This window comes from Natrix helvetica (genome assembly GCF_964273705.1).
Source record: "Natrix helvetica genome assembly, chromosome: 1".
In the NCBI taxonomy this organism is placed as follows: domain Eukaryota; kingdom Metazoa; phylum Chordata; class Lepidosauria; order Squamata; family Natricidae; genus Natrix; species Natrix helvetica.
In genome coordinates, this window is record NC_138548.1 from 185681888 (window position 1) to 185707026 (window position 25139).

Sequence of the window (25139 nt, forward strand, 5' to 3'; positions counted from 1 at the left end):
TTTGTGAGATGTAGTTTAGATCCTGTTGCTGCAATATATATATATATATATTTGATAAATATATTCATATTCATATAGCCTTTTTCAAAACATGAATAAATAAATTAAAATGTGACACTGTAAATTAGATTAATTAAATTACATTAACATATTCAATCTAACTATGATAATTTATCCATTCTTTTTTCCACTCCAGATTATTTGCTTCTGATCCATGTTCTAGATGGAGAGTAGTTATTACTAATTATTTATTCATTCTGATAGTTCTTAGTGACGGTTCGTAGAGCATGGAACTAAAATTGGTTACTTATTCCCAGCTCTCAATTCCTTGAGCACTGTAGCACTGTGGCTCAATGGTTTAATGATGCTGGGGATGGTTCTGTTCCAACAGTTCACATCCTAGCACTGCATGACAATATGAGCTCCTATCATTCGCCCCAGCTTCTGTTGACCTAACAATTTGAAAGCATGTTATATGCAAGTAGATAAAAAGGTACCACTTCAGTAGGAAGACAAGTTGATGCTGTGTGCAGGCAATCAGATACCTGACTGTGCTGAACCTTCCCCATTTGAGAAGTAGCTCTGGGAAGGGAGGGGGCCTTGGGTAATGCTGCAGGAAGAGCCACTCGCCTTTCTCTCTGATGTGAAGCCAGCTCATTTTCCTATGGTGCACCTTGGGTGTAAGTGTGTCCTCCAACAAGGCTGGTATTTTGACAGACCAAACTACTACTATGCAATTGCACTGTGGTCTCCTGGCTACTTTAAAAATGCCATACGCTAATAAGAATAATCCCTTATTCCTCCAGTTTATGCCTCTCAGATATCTTTGTACTATGAACACTCTCCTCCTCATAAACAACTGTGGAGCACAATGCAGGATCAATTGATAACAATTATTTTTTTTTGGTTTTGGATCAACAATTATTTTAATCATTGTCTGGCTGTTTTTTTAGGTATTTACCCGTAAATTAGAAGAAGTGGGTCGAGTGTTGTTTCTCATTTCTCTGACTCAGAAGATTCCTGTGGCTCACAAGCAGTCTCATGTGTCTTTGTTGCAAGAAGACCTTCTTCGCTTGCCTTCATTTCCCCGTAGTGCCATTGATGCAGAATTCTCACTCTTCAATGATCCACAAGGTACCACTAAGTCTCCCTCTAGCTGAGCTTGACCCCACGTGGCTAAATAAACATTTTTTGACAGTAGTAAAGAATTGGTTTGCCATGATTCTCTTCTGTTTTTATCTTACTTTCCAATATAGGCTACTAGGATTTCCTGTCTTCATCACCTACAAGTAATAGCCAGGTCTAACTATATGGAAAACATAGTCTACTGAACCACCAAAATGAGACTGTAATTTGGTTGCTTAAAAACAATTAAATATTCATAGATAGCATCACTATAATTGTTTAATAGTACTGAATGGGTTTAATATGAGATCAGCAAAATGGAACAAGAATTTATGATCTCTTTATAACCAAAGTTAATTAATGCAGCAAGCCCTATTTTAATACATTGGCGTATGAATACCTCTGAAGATTTTTTAAGGAAACTCTGATATTTCTCTTTAAAATAAGCTGCTGCATTTTAACATGACATTGTTCTCCTTGTTCTCTTAGCTGGCAAGGAACTCTTTGGTCTGGATACACTTCAAAAAAGCCTATGGATTAAATTGCTAGAAGAGATGTTTCTGGGAATGCCCAGTGAATTTCCTTGGGGGGATGAAATTATGCTCTTCCTGAATGTATTTAATGGAGCCCTGATCCTACACCCAGAGGACAGTGCATTGTTGAGGCAGTATGCTGCTACTGTAATCAACACAGCTGTACATTTCAACCACCTCTTCTCTCTCAGTGGTTACCAGTGGATCCTTCCCACTATGCTGCAGGTAAGCTTCGTTTAAAAAGAAAATTGAAAGGCCTAAAGCAGCCATTAGGCTATCCTGCCAAGTCAAACTTTCCAAAGGATCCATTGATGATCTCCTTGTTCATTGCACCTCTTTAATTCTTTATCATGACTGCTTTGAATCACAATGTAGCTTTTGAAGATAACCCTTCAGCTTCTTGGTAACAAATGCAAACTCCTAAGGATTTTCTTGTTTCCCAGGTATACGCTGACTATGAAAGTAATCCACAGCTCCGTCAAGCAATTGAATTTGCCTGCCGTCAGTTTTACATTCTACATCGTAAGCCTTTTGTGCTGCAGTTGTTTGCTAGTGTTGCTCCACTTCTGGAATTTCCTGTGAGTGTCAACCAACAGCTGTATGAAAATTGTTTTCATTGTTTTCTGACCATGCTGAAATTGCAATTGAGGTTTGAGAATATCTTTTAAGAATTGCAATGCTCTGGGCAATTCATTGACCCTTGTGTTTCTGCTCAGAAACAGAAGCTGCTGGAAAATCAGTTCATGAGTTTAGGATTATTGATCTTGACAACCACACTAAGACCACTGTCAACATTACTTGTAACCTCCTAAGGAGCTACAGGCCATAGCTTGAGAACACCCAGATAACAACAACAACAACAACAAAGTCCTTCAGTGGGTGGGAAAAATGATACATGGTTTATACTGGCTTATCCTATATCAATCCTGCATGCTCTTTTTCTACTGACTTTCTTATGCAGAGAAGTTTTAGCTTTCCTTTTCTAAACCCACCTTAACTTATTTCTTGAAGGCTTGCTCACATTTTTAGCAATTCTGTCTCCTATCTAGAAAATTCTCTCCTCCAAGGTTGACATTCTCCCATTAACAGAACATTGATATTGCCCTGCACATTCAGCCTTTTGTGTCTACATGGAGAGACACATCAGTGCCAGAGGTGGTGTTCAACAGGTTCTGACCAGTTCTGGAGAACTGGTAACGGAAACTTTGAGTAGTTCAGAGAACTGGTAAATACCACCTCTGACTGGCCCTGCCCCCATCTATTCTCTGCCTCCCGAGTCCCAGCTGATTGAGAGGGAATGGGGATTTTACAATATCCTTCCCCTGCCACACCCACCAAGCCATGTCCACCAAGCCACACCATACCCACCAAGCCACGGCCACAGAACTGGTAGTAAAAAAATTTGAATCCACCACTGATCTGTGCATAATTTAAATGGTATTATACATAAATAAAAATCTTCTAATGCTGTCATTTTTGCCTAAGCATGCACTAGTTAAAGTGAATATTTGGACATGACAGAAAAAGCATAGTTCTGAGTAAATGGGAGTAGATTGATGACTCTGTCACCAATAATACCTTCATTATTACAGCAAAGAGTATCTTCAGTGTCTAGAAAGATGGTAGCTGGCAATTAAATAGAAGAATATTTAAAACAATACAAAATGAAATAATTTGTTCCATCCACCATCAAGGTTACCCACTCATCACCTTGATTTCACAAAATCAGACCACCTTGGGATTTCTTAGATTTTATTATATAACCTTCTGAATATAGGGATTTGTAACTCTTGTATAAAATTTTCACGTATCCAAAAGTGGTATTGCTTACTTCAGTTGACAAAAATGTATGAATGGGATATAAGTGGGTTTTACTGGATATTGATGTTCCTTTTTAAAAAAACATTGTGCATCCTTTTAAAGGTTGTAAGACACCCAGGGTCTTTTTGGAGTAGGGCAGACTTGAAATCCAGTACATAAACAAACAAGTGAATAGAACAACACTGCTTTCTTCACTGCAGGATGGTGCATACAATGGACCCAGCAAGGGAGTATCTGCTCAGTGCCTGTTTGATCTCCTACAGTCCTTAGAAGGAGATACTTCTGACAACCTAGATATTCTAGAATTGGTAAAAGCAGAAAAGCCCCTGAAATCACTAGGTATTTTAAATTTGTTTTTTTTAATTGCCATTTTTCTTGTGAAATAAATGTATTTCTGCTTTCTTTTTTCCAATAACATAAACACTAAAATGTTGAATAAAAAACTAATTTAAACAAGTTTTTTTTAATGGTCAGGATCATACTACATTACTTACACTATGCAGGATCTTCTGATCTGCCCCTATTCACTAAATGAAAAGCCAATCATTGCTTTAAATCCTATGATTTTCCTCTACAAAAAAATACTTTTTACAGGTGGTCCTCAACTTACAACAGTTTATTTGGTGACCGTTCAAAGTTACCACAGCATTGAAAAAGTGACTTATGACCGTTTTTTACACTTATGACCATTGCAGCATCCCCATGTTCACGTGATCAAAATTCAGACGATTGGCAACTGACTTATATTTCTGATGGTGGCAGTGTCCCAAGGTCATGTGATCACCTTTTGCGACCTTCTGATAAGCAAAGTCAATGGGAAAGCCAGTTTCACTTAACAGCGATGTCACTAACTTAACAATTGCAGTCATTCAACCGTGGCAAGAAAGATTGTAAAATGGGGAAAAATGCCTCACTTAGTAACAGAAATTCTGGGCTCAATTATGGTTATAAGTTGAAGGCTACCTATGTTTTAATTTTTAAAGAAACAAAATTCTAAAGAGGTCCAAACAGACTTAAAATTGTAGTATATAAAATGTTTCTATCTATATTCTTGGCCTTTTTATTCTTGTATTGTATCTTGTTCTCTATATTTTCTAATGTTAAAAGTTTTCTTGGAAGTAATTCTCACTATGTTTTAATGAATTTTCCTAGTTAATTTTACTGCACAGTCACATAATAACATGTTTTCTCAAACTACAATCTTCAGTGGAGTTAAATGCCAGATAAATTGTCATAGGGCCAGCCTGATCAGGTAATCCCATCAATACTTATTTAGAAGTGCTAACTTTTTTTAAGATGAATGTCTATGCAAAATAGGGACGTGGTGGCTCAGTGGATAAGACACTGAGCTTGTCGATCAGAAAGGTCGGCAGTTTGGTGGTTCGAATCCCTAGCACAGCATAATGGAGTGAGTTCCCAATACTTGTCCCTGCTTCTGCCCACCTAGCAGTTCGAAAGCATGTAAAAATACAAGTAGAAAAATAGGAACCACCTTTGGTGGGAAGGTAACAGTGTACTGTGCACCTTCGGCGTTTAGTCATGCCGGCCACATGACCACGGAGTCGTCTTCGGACAGTGCTGGCTCTTTGGCTTTGAAACAGAGATTAACACCACCCCCTAGAGTCAGGAACGACTAGCACATATGTGCGAGGGGAACCTTTACCCTTACGTATGCAAAATGCAGCCTTAAATTCTAAAGTGAAATGAATTTTAATAGAATTCATAATATATCACTTGTGATCAATTCTACTTTGATACAATGTATAGGTATTGTATAAATGTAAAGCAGGAGATTGAACGGGAATTAGTTGCCTAAAGCAAAAAAACATAGATGTTTATTTATTTTATCTCTCATGACACAATATTTCCATATTGTTGATACTCTGTTATGTTCTATTTTGTATCTATTTCAGATTTCTGTTATGGCAATGAGGACCTGACATTTTCAATCAGTGAAGCCATCAAGTTATGTGTAACAGTTGTGGCATATGCACCTGAATCTTTCAGAAGGTAACAACTATTTCTTGGTTAATTCCCAATTGCATTTTCAAACAAGTATGATAACAATCTATCATTCAAATTTATATTTTTAACTTTGCACAGTTAATTTATTAAACTGTTTAAAACATTCCTCTTGATTCAAGGATTATTCTTTTTCTTTTATTTATTCTTTCCCTGAAATTCAAGAAGTTTGTCTCTTTGTCTAATGATTGAAAGGTCATTACTATTTCCAGGTATAAAGCTTATTCTATCTGGCCTTTAAACTGCTATCTATGTTTGTGGTCTCCTCAATGCTTATCCTTTCTAAGGCTTAGCTATAGAACCTAGTTAGATGATACATGGCTTCTCTGAATAACAGAGAAAAATCATTTATTGCTGGTTGCTTGAACCATATCACACTGGAAGCAAACATCTCCTTCTTTTTGCCTTCTCAAACTGTCTTGTCCTTTAACATTTTTTTCAGTTATTTTCTGTTTCATTTTATTACATTTTTTGGAAGAAGTTGTTATTGTTAAAAAAAAATACCAAGATTTTTTTGCAGGTCCAAATTTGTTCTGGCTGTGATGGTGTCCTAATATTTACAAGAACTAGTCACAAAGTACTGTACACAGTCCTTTTTCCTGCAGACAAAAATGGGTTTCTCTTGAATGGAGGGGTATTGTACTTCTGGATATAACCTCACATTGATAGCATTGTTACCTGATCTACATTGCTTCAGTCTTCAGATGCTGATGGTCCTTGAAGCGCTAGTGCCCTGTTACTTGCAGAAACTTAAGAGGCAAACCTCCCAAGTGGAAACTGTGACAGCTGCTCGAGAAGAGATTGCTGCTACAGCTGCTCTTGCGACATCCTTGCAAGCGCTTTTGTACAGTGTGGAAGTTCTTACTCGGTAAGTTATATCACTTACTTGCTATGACCTTGGCAAGGGTCCAAGGAGAAAAAAGATGAAAATTTTATGTTCCTGCCCATGGTGAAAACAATTGTATGCCATTATACGTTTGTATAATGTATGTACGTACAAGAACAAGAATTTAAATGAGCAATATTCACATCTGCATTATAAAATATAGAAGGCTGCATTTATTTATTTGAAAATTAAGTCCTCACCAAATCTATTTCACTGAAAATTAGGCCAGAGGTGAGGGGGAGTATCAAAGCAGGATCTATCTCATGGGTTTTAATCACAGATTAATTAATTCAGATTCAGTATTTACCATCCAGAATTTATTTTTCTCCTTTTCCGGAAAGTAATACAATGACATTTAATAAAAGTAAATGCACATAAAGATAAACAGTTTCCTAAGTTGAGCTTGACTCTTGAGACATGTATGAGTATTGTCATTTTGGAATTGCCTATTTATAGCGTGATTATTCATTTGTTTGTTTACTTATTTAGTTCAAACTATGTCCTGTATCGCCAGTTTCCTGAAGTTCTCCTTTCAAAGTCTGTCCCTCTTAGATTTTTCAAGATCAGCCAAAAAGACTTCTATAACACAAAAAGACCAATGAGGGTACATCAATAAAAACAAAGTTTCCACATCAAAAGAAATAATAGTTCTACTTTATTATTTTATTTATATAGTCAGATGGTATTGTGAGTTTTATGTTGATTCTGGAGGCCTTACTGAGAAAGAATGTGATAATTAATAATTAAGACCTATGCAGAGAGATTGAAGGAACTGAGACTGTTAAGTTTGAGAAAATTGAGAGTAAGGACTTGATCATCCTCTTCAAATAACTGAAAAAGATTACATTTAAAAAGACCTGTTTTCTGTTGCTTCTGAAGGCAGGACAACAAATAATAGATTTAAGACATAGGTTGGCTAATTCCAGTTGAATCTTAGAATAATTTCCCAGCTCTAAGAACAATCTGGCAGTGAGGTCAGTTGATGAGTAAGTAACTCCTCTTTGCTGGATGTGCTGGAGGCTCGACAAGTTGAACCTTTCATTTTAATTTAAGCAGAGGCAAATAGCTTTTCCAATACTAAGATTCTTCTATTACTGCTACTTCTACTAATTACTGTACTGCTGCTACTACTGCCATTAACAGGCCAATGACTGCACCTCAGATGAGTCGCGGTGATCAAGGCCATAAAGGAACAACTACTGCTAACCATACTATGTCATCTGGAACAAGTACCAGGTATTTAACAGAGGCTGCCCTGCAACGTATTATTGAAACCTTACTAATACTAATGTTGTTGTTTTTTGCATAATCTGTACATTGTACAATATTGCATAAGAAGATGAATGTTGGGATAGATAGGGACAGGATATAAGACTTACCTTATTAGATCAAACCAGCAAATGATTATTCGTTTTGTTTTTGTTTTTAGCAGAAGCCAATTCAAAACTCACAAGAATTTGACACATAATACATGATAGAAAAGACAGTCATATGTCAAAATTTATTTCTATCATTTAGTAACCTGAAGTGAAATTCCTTAAAATATATCTCCCCATGAAAATAGGCTTATATCCAGAGTTTAGTAATCTCACTGCCCTGGGGTGAGAAGAATCAGATTACTATTCATCATGACAAATGAAGTTAGTCTGAAACTGGAACCAGAGTTGGAACTTGCAGCTGCCTGAGGAATGGTCTGAGTCCTTCTCAATACACATCATGACATATTAAACTGGGGCAGAAGACAGAAGTAGGGGAACTGTCAGGGCAGCCTCCATCAGTAACCAAGAAAGAAACCACTCAACTCCATTTTTCAGAATTAAGAGCATTTTTACTGGTTATGAGTAGATAGCAGCTAGGCAAAGCAAGATCTGAGGCAAAAGCGTGCGTAATCATAGATATCAATATGTGACCCAACTCCCTCCCCCTAGTAACCCCATCACCCAGTCCAATCCGCACACCCCACAGGTGTCACGTGGGCTGCATCTTCAAAACCCATCATCAGGTTGGTATGCCGGACGGTTGGCCTTGGCGGCAATTACACTATCTGCAGCATGCACAGTAGAAGGTGAGAAAAACACTCCCTTCTTCATTCACTCCTGTGCTGAAGCTTCCCCTCCCAAATACCATGTCATCCCCCCCTCCCCGTTTCAATGGCAGCCGAAAGCAAGCAGCAAAGCAGAGAATGTTATTTTTATAGATGTGATGGCAGAATATGCATACATTCTCTACGTCTTCCTGTCCACTTCCCACTGTCCAGGTTGAAGAGGGAATCATTTTATTTTGCCTTCACCTCTCTAGTTCTGAGTAGCTAGAGTAGGAGCTTCTCAATTGACCTTGTGATGTGTTTGAGACATAGGGTTTCTTTCACAGAGTGGGTACCATTCTGGCAATACTAAACTTCAGGTCATCCACCCAGGTCTGCCCTAACACATCAATAATTGTACATAGAGTTATTCTCATTGTGAAGGAGTTGTTCGAGCTTGTAAAATATGGAGAACATTCTTTTTTATTATTCTACCACAAGCTTTTGCTCTAAGCTGAAACAGATCATGGAATTGCACAGGAAGAAATATGTGAAATTTCTCTCCTTTTCCATCTGCCTATTGGAAATTGGAAATTACATGGAAATTTACACTAGTTTGAACAATATATGATAATTGGATAACATTCATGAACTAAAGTACTGTCTTTAATTACAGTGGTTGAAAAGCCACTGCGAGACTTTATTCTTTATGATTTTGTCTAGACTTTTAAATAACTTATGCCTACCCTGGTAGCTAATGAATATTTATACATATGAGGCAATCAATTTAATAATTTCTACATAGTAACCTTAAATATAGTATCTGAAAGAAAGCCCTCATATCTTTTCTTCTGCTGAAATTTTATTTGGACTTTCTTCCAAGTATGTGTGGTTCGATCAGTGACATGCTGATGTTTGTACAGAAATGTTTCTCCATTAGAAAGCAAAGCTCTTCTGGTGAACAGACTGAGATACTGTTTTCCTCTGTGCTCACTAGATATGTCTATACTCACAGCTAATCATTGGCAAAAATAGATAATACTATGTGTTTATTAAGTCTAAAATATGTAGGTTTAAACAGAACTATTGCTATCTCAAAGAAATGTGCAGAAAGCAATCTAGTATGGGGTTGGTGCATTGGATTTCATACAATACCACATCCAAATATGACTCTTGTATAAGAGGAAGTGGCAGGTTATATGTTCCTGACATGATATATAGATCAGGTGTTATCAGGAGGATGGACATGAAGAGGAAAGCATCCCCTTATTCTTCCATTGCTACTCCATGTATTGTGAGTATTTGATCTAGATCAGAGGTGGGTTTCTGCCGGATTGTGCGAAACGGTAGTGGCAGTAGCAGGAGGCTCCACCCACCCACCCAGATGCTTCTGTGCATGCATGAACATGCGAACCGGTAGTAAAATAAATTTAAACCCACCACTGATCTAAAAGTGTACCTTGCCTTATGATTTTTGAATTCCTCTGTCCTTGTTTTTCTCTTCTAAATTCTAGGTATCCAGAGCAAGGAGCCAAACTGCATTTTATCAGGTATGGGAATATTGCCGCCAGCCTCTTTCTTTAGAATTTGTAATGCATTCCTTTACTACAATCTTCCCAAAGTGGACTTTATTTTGAATGGTTTTATACCAGAGATTCCATACTAGGAGAAAAACAGCCAAAAGTCACTTAAGTAACAGCTTCTGCCTTCTCTGGCTGCTTCTCTTATGAGAAATATCAAGTAATGATTTCCCTGCAAAGGTACATTTCCTCTAAAGATACGTTCCATCAGCAGGGAGGATTCATGACAATGATATCACATATCAGCCAATTCTTGTCTCTTGATTTCCATATTCTGCATTTCCCCTGCTATTCAGAGAAAATCTTCATTTGCTAGAGGAAGGCCAAGGCATCCAGCGGGAGGAGCTGGATGAACGTATTGCTAGAGAAGAGTTTCGGCGACCTCGTGAGTCCCTGTTGAATATATGCACTGAGTTCTACAAACACTGTGGCCCCCGACTGAAGATTTTACAGAACCTGGCCGGAGAGCCCAGGGTGACTTCTTTAGAGCTGCTTGATGTTAAGTCTCATATGAGGTATTATTTTTGAATGTCCATAAATATTTGACTATCCATTAGCAATGTGTGTATGACAAGTATGCACTATAATATACAAAACAGAATTTTAAGCTTCTTTAAACTGTAAGTAGAATGAGATTTTTTCTTTTTCAAATTATTTCAGGTGATATCATTAAAAGGGAAAGGGAAATCTGATCTAAACACTTCAAATATTGTAGATACTAAGAAATAGAGTAAAATCACAACAATGGAAAAGCTGCTGTGGTGTAAACACCATCATTAGCTGAAATGTAATGTATAATTATAAATCTTGTCATTTCTGTGTGTAAAACCCAGCTATTTTCAGGAAATCATTCAGCATGTATTTTTTGTTATTGCGTCGTCAGCCTGGTTGGCATTTATATTTATGACTTTTCTTATCCCTGAAGACAGATTGTTGGAAGGTTGTCAGGAACATATAACCTGCCACTCCTGAGATATAGATAAATTTTTGCAGAAATATATTTAGATATAGAAATTTTTGTTAAAGAAAATAAATAAAGTCAATATGGTTTTCATTTCAGCAGCAATGATCCTTCCCCTTTCCTTCATAGCTATAGGAAATAAGAACCATCAGTCTTGATTCTGCCTTCTGGGACAACCGAGGCTTCCTATCAGTTTCAGAACTCTTGTGCTGATTAAAAAAAAGGAGGGGGGAGTATTTCTTCCCTTGATTCCATCCATCTTCAGATTATGCATTTTCAATCAGTCCTATCTCTGAGTGGAGCCTTCAGTGGCAGTGAATCTGTGTCAGATGAATCTTATTTACATCATCCCTTAAAAAGCCAGGAAGCCAGGAGGCCACCAAGAGCTTGGGTGACTACTCTCTTGTTTGTAGGAAACCTCCAGGCCCACAATCCTATCCTCCACCAGGTAGACTTTAACTTTAGAGAGCTGAGAAATCAAAGAACAGAAATTTATCAGGTGGCAGTGCATCCAGTGATCCCAATACATGGAGCATCTAGCTTGTCCCACCCACCATTCTGCAGCATGGATCTGCCACTCTTTCTGTAAAAGAATATGAGCTGACTTTGGGGAAGGAAGAAATGAGCTTTTGTTTGATATAGAATTGGACAGAGAGAATCTCTAGTGGGTTTTCAAGATTTTCTTATTATAGCCTACAGCAGAGGTGTCAAACTCAAGGACCAGGGGCCAGATCTGGCCCGCGGGGTGCTTAGATCTGGCCCGTGAGGCTGCCTTGGAAACAATAAGGGACTGATCCTTGGTGCCTCTACCAGCAAAAACAGAAATCGTGAGGGCTGCATGTAGCCCTCCCAGGCTCCATTTTTGCTGACAGAAGGTTGCAGGAGGTCATTGCAACTGAAAACAGAACTCACAAGGACTGCATACAGCCCTCCTGAGCTCCGTTTTAGCTGGCAGAGGGTTGCAGGAGGCCATTGCAGCCAGAAACGAAACTTGGGAGCCCATTTTCTCTGGCAGAGCACTTGGGCCACCAAAAGCACCCCCAACACAAATGATGTTGAGTTGGCCATGCCCATCCTAGCCACACCCACCCCGGCCCCCTGAATTGAAACACAACCCTGATGTGGCCCTCAATGAAATCAAGTTTGACACCCCTGGCCTACACTGATCAAGTAGTGTTGGATCAGGTAAAGGAAAGGCACACTCAGGCTTAGGCAGCAACAGCTCTTTATTGCAACAGAACAACTATGTACAATCCAGCGAAGGTTCAGTCTGACAGCAGCCCCTTTATAGGGAGCTGTCAGACCCTTCGACCAATCAGGTTGAATCTCTGTTCCCGCCGGAACAGAGGACCTTGGTGAAAACCATTGGTACTGTTTCTGATATCTAACACCCCTCCCCTCTTAGATGGGATCAACTGACTTGTGACGTAGTCATGCAGGTAGGCAGGCTTTCTGGTGGCTCGCCCAGACCTGCGCAGTTCAGTTGGTGGGTGTTCTTCAGTCAGGTCAGACTGACCTGTTGACTCTGCGGTTTCGCCTGGTGGAAGCTCCTGGAACTTTTCCCAGGCTGTGGCTGGAGTTTCTGGAGCCAGTTCACTCGGAACTCACTGCGGGCCTGCAACAATTTCAGATAAGTGCCCCGGTACCTTCGGGATTGAGTTATCTGCAGAAGGAGTGAATTTGTGCTCTTTTTGGGTAGGGCTTTGGTTAACCCGTGCAGGAGTTACCTTTGGTTGCCTAAGATTGGAGTTGGAGAGGCGGCCGTCTCCAATTCTGACCGTCCTCAAGTTCTACTAGGTAAGAGCGAGGTCCAGTGATGCCTATTACTGTGGCAGGAATCCACAGTTCCCCCAGCGTAGTTGTGGGCGTAAACTGAATCCCCTACGCTAAAGTTCCTTATTTTGCTTGTCGAATCTGGGGGTGATGTGGCAGAGTAATTTGGGTGTAGCTGGTCTAAGTGGGACCTTAGCCGGCAACCCATTAGAAGCTTGGAAGGGCTTCTCCCAGTGGTAGCATTTGGCGTGATGTGCTGTATGAGGAGGAATTGATCAATCCGTGTTTGCCAATCTCTTGGGCCCATCCTGGATAGGGCCTCTTTTCCTGATCTTATCATTCTCTTTGCCTGACCATTCGAGGCTGGATGGAATGGAGCGATCAGGGCATGTCTGATTCCCTGCGCTGCTAAGTAGGTCTCGAATTGCATGGTTATAAATTGGGGCCCGTTGTCAGAGACCAAGACATCGGGCAGGCTGTCAGTGGAGAAAAGTCTCAGTAGTGCCTTGATGACCGCTTCTGCCATGGTAGAGGTCATCAGGATTACTTCTAGCCATTTCGAGTAGGCGTCCACAACTACCATGAAAGTCTGGCCATGAACTGGGCCAGCGAAATCTATGTGTACCCTAGACCATGGTGCTTGAGGTTGCTCCCACTCCTTAGTGGGCACCTCTGGGGGAGCTGGTCTGGACTCCTGGCATGGTGTGCAGGTAGTCACCCATTCTTCTATCTTCCTGTCCATGTTAGGCCACTACACGTAACTCCTGGCCAAAGACTTCATCCTGACAATTCCAGGATGCCCTACGTGCAAAGCCTCTAATACTGCAATGCGCAGTTTGGGTGGAACAATGACCCGGTCCCCCCCCCCCCAGTAAGCAACTGTTTATTACAGACAGTTCATTGTATTTGCAGTAAAACATTTTAAATTCAGACCAGACAGGCCCCTTGGGTCACCCCCTCCACACCCAGTTCAAAATCTGTTTGAGAGTGGAGTCTTTTGCCGAATGGCGGGCAACGTAACTAGACAAGACAGGACCAGTCTCTAGGCAGTCCATGAGGAGGACTGGCATCTCAGGGGTAGGGTCTGCAAGCAGTTCAGGCAATGGGCATAGACTCAAGGCATCGGCATGCCCCAATGTAGAGCCAGGTCGATGGACGAGGCGATAACTGTAGGCTGCGAGGAAGATTGTCCATCTGGTCATTTGTGGTGACAAAGAAGCAGGAGTAGGCCGGTTCCCAGCCAGCAAGCCCAGTAGTGGTTTGTGGCCTGTGATGAGTTCAAAGTCAGGGCCATAGAGGTACTCATGGAACCTTTTAATGCCAGCGACTGCAGCCAGAGGCTCATGGTCCAGTTGGCTGTAGTTCCGTTCGGCAGCAGACAAGGTTCACGAGTAATAGGCGATGGCCGCCTCGTTTCCATTGCGCATGCGGTGGCTGAGGATGGCTCCGACGCCAAATGGGGAAGTGTCGCACGTTAGAACAAGTGGCAGGGTCTGGCTGTATTGGACCAAAAACGTGTCCGCTGACAGCAGTCTCTTCACCGTGGTAAATGCGGCTGCTTCGGCTTTTTCCCAGGACCACTTTGTGTTCTTTGCAAGAAGCCGATGTAAAGGTTCAGCAACTGTGGCTTTCTGTTTGAGAAAGGCACTGTAGAACTTAAGGAGCCGGAGAAACGCCTGCAGCTGGGTCTGATTGCGAGGTGTAGGGGCATCCTGGACTGCCTTAATTTTTTTGTCGGTCGGGTGAATCCCAGAGCCGTCGATGAGGTACGCTAGGAATTCAACCCTAAGCACGTTAATTTGGCATTTTTCCTTTTTGAGGCGGAGGCCTTTGTCTCTGATTCTGGCCAGAACAGATCTCAATCTTTTAAATAATTGTGCTTTATTTGCAGCTGATATCAAGATGTCATCAAAATAGGGGATGACTCCTGGAATCCCCTGCAAAAGCCGTTCCATGACACTTTGGAACAGTCCAGGGGCGATACTAACTCTGAATTGCAGGCGGTTGCATTTGAAGAGAAAACCTAAACTTTTCCCTTATGGTAATAATGTCCATAGGGAATCTATCTCTACAGTTGCCACTGCCTCTTTGTATTCCAAGGAAAATATTGCCTCTGTCTTCCCAGAAAGGGGAAATGAAGATCCTGGGAACAAGCTGTCATTGAAACTTGAGAAGATTGTACTATAGAGCAGTTATAATGCATATGCATTTCTATTATTAGAATAAGCTTTCTTGATTTGGATAATAGTAGAATAATTGCTCGGATTAAAATTAACTTTATGATTCCTTCAGTTTTCCTAAGGGGAAAACATTCTTTTGTTTTATTAACAGATTGGTGGATAACATTGATTTTGTCTTCTAATACTAAAAATAACAGAACTGTCTGAAAACTAGACAAATATATTTAATTATTCTTAAGATAATACTAAATCACATGTATATCATTAAACAATACAATATATTAAAACTAGATTAAGTAGGGATCAGTACTATGGCAACACATTAATATTCTGTTTTAAAACTTGGTGCTATTGCACTCCTCTAGTATTTTTCCCATCCTTTAGATTATATTTTTATATAGCATTGCATAAAATATATAATACTAAGAAATGAATACAGGTAGTCTTCAACTTCCAACCATTCACTTAGTGAGCATTTAAACATTACAACAACACTGAAAAAGTGATTTATTACTATTTTTCACACCATTGCAGCTTCCCCATGGTCACATGATCAAAATTTGGATGCTAGGCAACCACATGTATTTATAACAGTTGCACTGTCCCAGAGTTTTGTGATCACCTTCTGACAAGCAAAATAAATGGAGAAGCCAGTTTCACTTAACAACTGTGTTGCTAACTTAACAATGTCAGTGATTCACTTAATAACTGTGGCAAAAAGGTCATAAAATAGGGGAAAACTCACTTAACAACTATCTTGCTTAGAATTTCTGGGCTCATTTGTGGTTGTAAATGGAGAACTACCTATAATATGGTTCCTCTATCTAGTAGATCTACTATGTAACAAAATTATTAAGAATGCAGTATGGATATAAAAATATCATTATTTATTTAAGCCATTATACTACATAGGTACATATGTGTATGGTTCATTTAAATAAATATTTTTACATTTCAGAAAAATATTTAATATAGAAAAATATTTAATAATAAATATTTAAGGTCAGACTCCCTTAGCCCATTGTGTTCTCCTGATATCAAATTCCTATATTATTTTACTATCATAGTCTTTAGGTGGCCACATTTCTAGTGTGCATCAGAATGAAAAGGCTGCACCAGACAGTGAGAATCACCAGTGTGATGATCAGTTATCTTTTGGGACTTATAGCATTTATTTACTGAGAGTTAGTTTTTCCATTAAACAATATTTCATCACTTTCTCAAAAGAGCTCCTGTGACAAAATCCAGATTTTCCTCTTAATGAGCAATGGTTTTAGATTGGCAGAGATTGCACATTCCCTTTTGAAGCTGGCACCTTATGATACCCAAACAATGGAGAGCCGAGGGCTCCGCCGGTACATCATGGAAATGCTGCCCATCACTGACTGGACAGCTGAGGCAGTGAGGCCTGCCCTTATCCTCATCTTGAAAAGACTGGATCGTATGTTCAATAAAATTCACAAGATGCCTACTTTGAGGTAAGTGTGTTTGTCAGAAAACTATGGGATCTGTTTCTGAATTTCCAAGCTATGAAGAAAAGGATATTGTTGTTGTTGTTGTTGTTGTTGTTGTTGTTGTTGTTGTTGTTGTTATTATTTCTTTTATTCATTAAGCATGAAACTCAGTCAAGTGAACATTTAAAGATGTGTCACAAATATCATTGACTGGTTGATACGGGTTGCTGCCAGCGTCCTAGGTATCAACTAAGTATCTTTGATGATGATGATGATGATGATGATGATGATGATGATGATGATGATGATTATTATTATTATTATTATTGATAATGCTCGCTACACTGAATTCTAACAGTAAATACTTAAACATATATTTCTTCTATTGGCATATGGGCCAGTGATCATATTGGGAAACCATGGTAGCAGAAATGCACCTTTTGTGAAGAGTCGCAAGAATCTGATATAGACATTTTTTTTGCTTTGGTAAATTCTAAAATTATATCAAATGACCCAATGTGATTTTAATTAAAGATATATATATACAGTAAGTTCTATATGTCATGTCATGAAACTTTATAAAGACGTGTGTGTACAGATGGCAGATAGGAAATGGTTATTTGTAATAATGTTTTCTGTAGTATACTTCTGTCTCCATAAAACAAGCTTTAAATGAATCAAGGAACACTCTTTTGCTTCCAAAAATAATTCCTAAAGACTTTTTATAGAAGTTTTTTATGCCATGGTTCTCAGTTGAGGCCAGTATCCATGAGTAGCACAATCAACAGCCTTCCTTGTAGTTAATTGTGTGATCCAAATTCCTAGCATGTTTGAGCTATATTAGCTTACTTTCACCACAGATTAATCACTTGATTCTGCAAAAACTCTAGCAAGTTCTTTAGATATTTCCTACAAAAGTATACAACAGATATATACTAGAAAGACAAACAACTTGGAAGAGGCTATGTAAAATTTAAGGTAGCCTTTGATGTTTGTTTCACAAGACTGAACTAGGCCCATGAAAATGTGCATTACTACATATTTTTTAGACTTTAAGGGTTTAGAATCCTGTTTGATACTCTCTGGGTTTTTTAATTAATTAAGAGAATGCATTCTTTGGTCTTTGCATATTAAGTAAAATAAACAACATTCTTTTTTCTCATTTTATTTCCTGAAAACATTTTCATAGGTCAAAATAAATTGTTGACAGAAAGAGTTTTATATTCTTGCTTGCTGTCTGTCTAATTCTAAATCAATTTTCCAGCCCTTGGAAATTTTTTAATTGTTCATTTCCTCTCTACTTTTAGAAAATGCTGTCTCATTAGCAGGACAAACCTAATTTCTAATTGCCAATTCAACAAATCTGCTCACTACAATGATTTTTTTTTATCATAGGAAAGAACTAAGATATACAGATATTTGCTCAAGCAGGTAATCATTCCTAGCTTCATAAAACTTGGCTTAAAAATAAGCATCAGGGTCTGAGTCTTCCTTCTCTTCAGTCCACACAAACTTGAATATGCATGAAGTCTGAACTGCCTATGCTTTGCCCAGGATAATCTTGTTTGCAATTTCTTATCATTATTGCTTTTCAAGGTCAATTCCACATTAATGTTTCTATGAAAGTTCCTTGAGAATTTTAGATTTGTCTCTATTTCCAAATCTATTAGCAAACCTTTGGTTTTTCTCTATGATCAGCTTGATTTCAGAATGGTAGCTACATGAATGAATTCTGGAACAAATAAACAGATTTTTGATACTTCAAATTTCCTGATTTCTTTTTAAGCATTGATGTGAGAAGGAATTCAACTAATGGTGAACAAGGGCTAAAATTGCAATAGAAAAGCAAGTGTAATTATGTTTTCTCTTCATATCACTGAATATGAAACACTAATATTGTCTTGACATTCACAAAATTGTGGTGTATTAATTTATTTGTAGAATATCACAAATACCACATTGATCTTCAAATTTAAGAATGTTTCCAGAACTGTCCTATGGAATTTGCCACATTATCATCCCTAAAGAAAAATATTTTGCATCACACTCATACAGTGTTCTCAGTCTACTTTCCATTTTAAAACTATCCTGTAAGGTGAATGCATTTTATGATTCGTCATCCAGTGATAATCCCATACTCTTGTCTAATCTAGTATGTTGAATATCTGTACCCAACACGTGTACAAGTAGTAAAGAATTTGCTGAATCTTAAGGTAAATATTTCAAAATTCCATAGGATATCTGTTATCTTTCCCTGGATAAGCAAAATTCATCATCATTTTTTTCCAAAGAGAAAAGAATTTAGATCTATGTGTCAGAAAGCAAATAGAGGTAAAGTGCTTAAGAGCTGGAGCAATTATTCTAAATTCATTTTCATATACTGCTTCTCCGCATATTCTTTGCTAATATTTTAAAAAGTTGAATTCAATAAAGCAGAAGTAAATCATGGATCATTCAGCCAAGGTGTCCATCAGTATTCAATGAAGAACTGTACTGTATTCTCTTGGGTGACCTAAAGAGATGGAAGTGATGCACAACCACATGCAACCACTGAATCCATGAGTCTTTGATAGCATGCAAGTAATTCAACAAAACATAAAAAAAAAATATCCTGCTATGAACAAATGTGAAAGTCTGTTTTGAGTCTCAAAGAGCTTTATTTAGCAAACACTGGAGTTCAATTATTTATTATAAACAGTGATATTGTTGAGAGAATAAAACCTGTACACCTTGAATTGAATTTCTCAGAATGTTCAGAGCTTTTCTCAGTACAGAAAGACTGATTGTAAACACTTATCTCCTAGACATTAGAAATTTGCTTCATTTGCAAGGCTTTATCTTTATAAAAGTAAGGAGTGTGATATGATCATGTTCATTTTTTCCTCACTCATTTATGTTTTGCTGGTTATTTCAGCATTTTACAGAGTCACTTTTTTCTACAGTGTTTTTTTATTCCACTATCCACCAACAGATAAAAAGATCACACTGAGATACAGGTTATTGTCATCTGAGATCTTTATCTTGAACTTTCCTTGGTGTTCCTATTTCTCAGTCGCCTTTTTCTAGGCTAACCATTTAATACCATCTACTGTTGTGTTCTAGGAGACAGGTTGAATGGGAGCCTGCCAGCAATTTGATTGAAGGGGTTTGTTTGACACTTCAGAGGCAGCCAATCATATCCTTCCTGCCTCATCTTAGGTCATTGATCAATGTCTGTGTCAATCTGGTGAGTAAATAAAATGGCAATCTCCTACACATTTGCCAAGCTGCCTTCTACAATACAAACTCCCTGTTCAGCACGCCTAGAAAGAACTTCCTTGAATAACACCAGACATAATGAAGTACATTTTCAAAGTGCTGCATGGGGAGAGAATGAAAAAGAAACCCATAGTCCAATGACTGGTTTTGGCTACTTTCTACGCATCACTCTGAAAATCCACTTCTGCATGTTGCGCTGAGAGTTGAGGGCTGCAAGTTGGAGATTGGGGTGGTGGATACTGCACACGCCTGCATACACCTGGCAGAGGAGTTGGAAAGAAGTGTGGGACCCTGGAGACATTATTCAGCCTCACCTTGTAAAAATAATGCAAAAGGACATTAACTCTTATCTCAACAAATTATTAGAATGAAATTGTTTTGCCATTTATAACATTCATAGTTTAAAGAAAGTTTGTGGTGTCTTTGTATGATGTTCAGATCCTTCTGACTCTTTAACATGGATGTTTCTAGATTGCATTAAGGAACATCAGTTTGACCTGGTGTGCCCTTGGCATGCATAAAACTGATATAATTACAGCTGACTTGAAAGACAATTCAACAATAGATAAATCTTTCACGAGCGTGATACCTCTTCAGTAAAAAAAGAAAGAAGCTAGAGTACTTAATTGTCATTTAAGTAGGAACTCAATGGATAAAAATATTGAGTTTTTATAAGGTTAACATGAAAGTTAATAAATTGGAATACATTCCCTATATACAGTAAATTAGTTGACATTTTCATTGATCTTTTGAAATGATTTTGATTACAGTCTGGAGGATCGTAGAATGCAGGAAATTCAGAAAACTCAACTTAAGTCAGACAAATAGTAAAAACAAGATGTTGACCTATACTGACCTTTGGTCTGATACATCAGGAACTTTATTATGCTCGGAGTCAAGAGTATATAACTTTCATCAGCTCAGATCATACTGAGATTTGTGGCACATATCAATAATTAAATTCAAGAACTAAATGTCCCAAGATCCAAGTTGGGCAAGCTTAGGGATGGAATGATGTGTTAAAGAGTACAGTGTTGTTTCCCATTTTGGGCCTTAATTCGTCCAAGCTTCTAAATAAATCAGGTCAGCTTTTCCGAACCCACCCCTTCTGGGGTCTGCAAAAGAAGATGTTGATAAAGCACATATCTTTTCGCTCTACTCTAAATAGCTTGAAAGTTATCATAAGGTGTCTACCTACTGGAATAAGATTCTCCCTGAAATATGATTGTCCATGTCCCTGTTATTGTTTTGAAGATCTGACTTTTTTGTCCAGGCCTTTGGTGAGTGTGATTGAAGCCCCTTTTAGGTTGGTTGGGCTTGTAATTTCTCCTGTCCACCTGGCCATCTTTTATTCCTTTGTTCTTGTTTGTTCTTGTATTCTTTTATTTCTTCTTATGTTGCAACTTATTGTTGTCCCTCACCCAGAATGTTAGGGGGTTGGGTGGTCTATAAACCTAGTAAAAATAATTAAGAAAGGAAATTAGTGGATATCCACTCCTTCAAAATGAAACTGTTGTTTTCTTTTCTAAGATCTTCCTTTGTAAGATCTAGTTATTGAAATACAAACAGAACTGATGGAAAGCAGACTGGAAGAAATGAATGCTTCAATACAAATGAGCATTTCCGAACAATATTAATAATCAATCCAGCATTTAAAATTGACCAGAACAAGATGCTTGTGTTAGCTGTGGTCTTGGGTGGAGGAGATGTCAAAAAGTGCCCAGGATCTTGTAGTTATGCCAAAATGATGCCCAGGATCATGTAACTGAAGTCCTGCCATTTTTATCATATGTCATATGCATGTGATTCATGTAAAAAAGAATCAGAGCCCTTTATGCTGTCTTTACAACTTTTTGAATTCCCCTTCTGTGCACACACATGTTCAAGGCAAAAACTTAAAAAATCACTACCAAATTCCTGACAAAATTCCTACACTTACACCAAGCAATTAGGTCACAATATAAGTTTCAATTGTTTTGAGTAGCCATTAAACTGTTTGATTCTTGGCATAAATTCTATGTTAAAATCTTACGTACACTACATACATCAAAATCCTCCCTCTATTCCCATGCAAGTTTAATTCTTATACAAGAGAAGAATCTGAACATTATATACAAAGGAGTCTGAATATTGTGTTAAACTCAATCTGGATCAGACTCAGGACATTATCCTGACATAAGGAGATATTAACTCAAGCCAACTAGTACAATATTGATTATTTCAAGTACATGTTTCCATTGAGTACAATAACTACATGGCATACCCTCCAACTTCACCTATTCTACCAGTACAGTGCTGGTTATTCAGGGCTAGTACTGGGTACATTCTTAACTACGCTGATTTTCCTTGTGCCTTCCGTCCAGTCCTCCTGCTAACCCTGTAGTAGCGCCTTTTCCTTCCCATCCATCTCCTGCTAGAACCACTCCATTCCCTTTTTGACCCCAGCTACCGCAAGGCATGTGGAGGGCCCTGAGCATCCCAGTCTTGCGCTATCTGAAGTGTGTACCTCATTAACATTGGAGGGTATGGCATGGATGGAATTGAAATAGTTGGTCAAGGTGATGTGCTGTGTTTGTATTGCAGGTGATGGGAGTAGTAGGACCTTCCAGTGTGGCCGATGGATTACCCCTTCTTCATCTCAGCCCTTATCTCTCGCCACCTCTACCCTTCAGCACAGCTGTTGTCCGGCTTGTAGCATTGCAGATTCAGGTGTGACTGCCTTGCCTGTTAGACAGGCTTTGCTTCTTATGTGGTTGAGACACCAGTTCACTGGTGTTCTTTCGTTTTCTGCGAAAGCTGGGCAAAAACTGTGAGGCAAAGTTCATACTTCCCCTTACTTAATGCTGAAGTTTTATAACATAGCACTTAGCAACTCTCCAAGTCTTTGGTGGGTGTCAATTTAGCATAATTCCATTGAGTCACATTGGAATTGTGCAGATTGAAGCCAACCAAAGACCTGACATGAGCGACAACTATATTTCCTGACAATATAGATTAGCATTATTTATTTTTGCTTCTTAGATGAATAATAAGAGCTATAAAAGTGCTGAAGCAATAAGTCTTTTGTAGGTTGTGAACTTGAAAACCTAAAGCTAATTTCACAGAAATGCTTTATATGAATCTGAAGATCAGGTATTTTTCCATCTGTCCTCTGAAATATTCTATATAATTTCCACTTTGCAAACCCATTCATTAATTCTAGAAGATATTGCTTATCAATTTACTATCCCAGATTTCCAGAATTTAATTGACAGCTTCTCTCTCTCTCCTTCCCTCCATCTTTTACCCTTTCAATTACTTAAATATTAAATATTTCTGTCAAATAAATGAAGATAATCTAGGCTTTATATCTGTTAATGATTTTTAAAATTGTTCATTATCAAGTATACTCTTTTAATAGCCTAAACTCTGTGAAATAACTTGGGATGCTACATTGCATTGCTCCTACTTGGAAAATGCAAATTTTGTGCTTTGTTTGTGGGGAGGGATGAGTTCTTCATTGATGCTAAAATAAGGTGAGAAGGAAGAAGATATGACATTTTTTTCCAGATGTAGGCTTTCTGCTCCGGTTCCCTATCTGTCCAATCTTTGGCATTTGGCAGAATCAGGATCAAAACAAAATGATAGGTATGGTCTTCCAAATGTACATTTTTAGAGAGATGTAGTGAATTCTTAAAAATGGCTGAAATACTTTTCCTTGATTTTTTTCTAGATGTTTTTTTATTTCAGAACTTTTGGTTTGAGTTGGCATAGGTAATTATCAGTATACTATCTGCATTGTTTAGACAAAAACAAATAGGTCAATGAGCCCCAAATCTTGAATGTTTAATCAATTGATTATGTTGAAGCTAAAAATCTAAGGTGATGAGCCTATCCTGTGATATATTAAGTGAACTAAGTATCTTTGGATCCAACTTTTTAAAAATTTGCTGTTTTAATCTACCAGTTTTAATTAATATTTAATCTTTTTTTTATTATCACTGCACAGGCTTTAAAAGAAGATTTCCCCTTAAGCCATGTGATCTCCCCATTCACCAATCAGGAGAGAAGGGAAGGGATGCTTTTAAATCTACTGATTCCATTTGTGCTCACAGTAGGATCAGGAAGCAAAGGTCTGATTAACAGAAAGAATGTTTTGTTTCCCCCCTCCTGCCTGCCTCTCTGAAACATCAATTTTGTGCATTGTTACACCTTCATGTTTCTTTTGGCACAAACATTCTTTCTGGTGTATTGTCTGTAGGGTTTGTTGAGGACTTGGATGAGAACATTGGTGTGTTGTAGTGTCCTCTCATTTCAGCTGTGTTTTCTGAATTAAATCTTTGACACAGGAACTCCCCTTTTTGAAATCACCACAATGACAGAGCAGGCTGTACAAAGCAAAAAGTCACCTATATGTAAGAAAAAAAATGGGGGCAAACAAGCAAAACACACAGCTTCTATAGACGCTACTCTTCCTATATGGTTTAAACTCTCTTATTTAACATGATCATGTCTGCAGTGCATCAGATTTTGTTCCAAAGGTTTCATTCACACTTTCGGCTGGGAGCTGATCTGCCACCTGACACTTTGTGTGGGAGGGTACAGCTTAGTCCTTAGGGCTAAGGCTCGTGTATGTCTCTTTGGTTAGCAAGCCCAGGGAGAATACGGTGAAGTTCAGTATGAGCCTCAATTCTTAAAGAATCAAAACCAAATATAATATAGTATAGGAATGCCAAGAACGAGCATGATTCCTTTCCCTTGTTTTGTTGTGTTTGTTCTTGAATCATTTTGTCTTTCGCTTACAGAAGGAAAAGGTAGGGAAGCTGATTGTGGTTTACAAAACATATATGTATCATCATGTGCTGTTTGAATCTCTTATAGGAATCAACGTCTGATCTGCTCTTTGTCTTTTCCTTTTGATATCATGCAGACAGCCCTTGGCTGGAGCAGCCTGAAGTTCTCCTGCTGCTCCAGACAGTCATTAACATTTTACTGCCACCTCGCATTATTAGCACTTCACGTAGTAAGAACTTCATGCTGGAGAGCTCCCCTGCCCACTGCTCCACTCCAGGAGATGCAGGAAAGGATCTGCGTAAGGAAGGGCTAGCTGAATCCACTAGTCAAGCAGCCTACTTGGGTGAGTGAGAATTTCTATCTGGCAATGAAAATTGAGATCAAGCTGACAGGATGACAATGTTTTCCTCCCAAAAATAGTCTATTCCAAATCTTGAATATGCAAGTATGCATGGGTAGTTATCACTATACTGTTGTTTAATTTTTTTTGGACTTATTTGTCTCATTTTTTAGCTTTGAAGGTGATCCTTGTTTGTTTTGAGCGGCAACTTGGTAGCCAATGGTATTGGCTGAGTCTGCAAGTCAAAGAAATGGCTTTGCGAAAAGTTGGAGGGCTGGCCCTATGGGATTTCCTGGATTTCATTGTACGCACTCGAATTCCTATTTTTGTACTTCTTCGACCCTTTATTCAATGCAAGGTAATTCACTATGCTATTAGTCAGAATTTTTAAAAAAAATGATATACAGGAT

At 38.4% G+C, this 25139-nt stretch overlaps 1 protein-coding gene across 1 annotated transcript in view; it reads left to right on the forward strand.

Moving 5' to 3' along the window:
• Nucleotides 1-25139, forward strand: part of UNC80 (unc-80 homolog, NALCN channel complex subunit) — a 167601-nt gene that overhangs the window by 119163 nt on the left and 23299 nt on the right. Inside the window, exons 41-55 of the mRNA XM_081957199.1 lie at nucleotides 954-1134; nucleotides 1615-1883; nucleotides 2102-2236; nucleotides 3680-3818; nucleotides 5393-5489; nucleotides 6199-6369; nucleotides 7531-7623; nucleotides 9925-9960; nucleotides 10287-10505; nucleotides 16182-16382; nucleotides 19461-19584; nucleotides 22200-22325; nucleotides 23605-23728; nucleotides 24526-24732; nucleotides 24903-25087. Of these exons, the coding sequence (XP_081813325.1) occupies nucleotides 954-1134; nucleotides 1615-1883; nucleotides 2102-2236; nucleotides 3680-3818; nucleotides 5393-5489; nucleotides 6199-6369; nucleotides 7531-7623; nucleotides 9925-9960; nucleotides 10287-10505; nucleotides 16182-16382; nucleotides 19461-19584; nucleotides 22200-22325; nucleotides 23605-23728; nucleotides 24526-24732; nucleotides 24903-25087 (2307 nt within the window). The remainder of the gene's footprint in view (nucleotides 1-953; nucleotides 1135-1614; nucleotides 1884-2101; nucleotides 2237-3679; nucleotides 3819-5392; nucleotides 5490-6198; nucleotides 6370-7530; nucleotides 7624-9924; nucleotides 9961-10286; nucleotides 10506-16181; nucleotides 16383-19460; nucleotides 19585-22199; nucleotides 22326-23604; nucleotides 23729-24525; nucleotides 24733-24902; nucleotides 25088-25139) is intronic.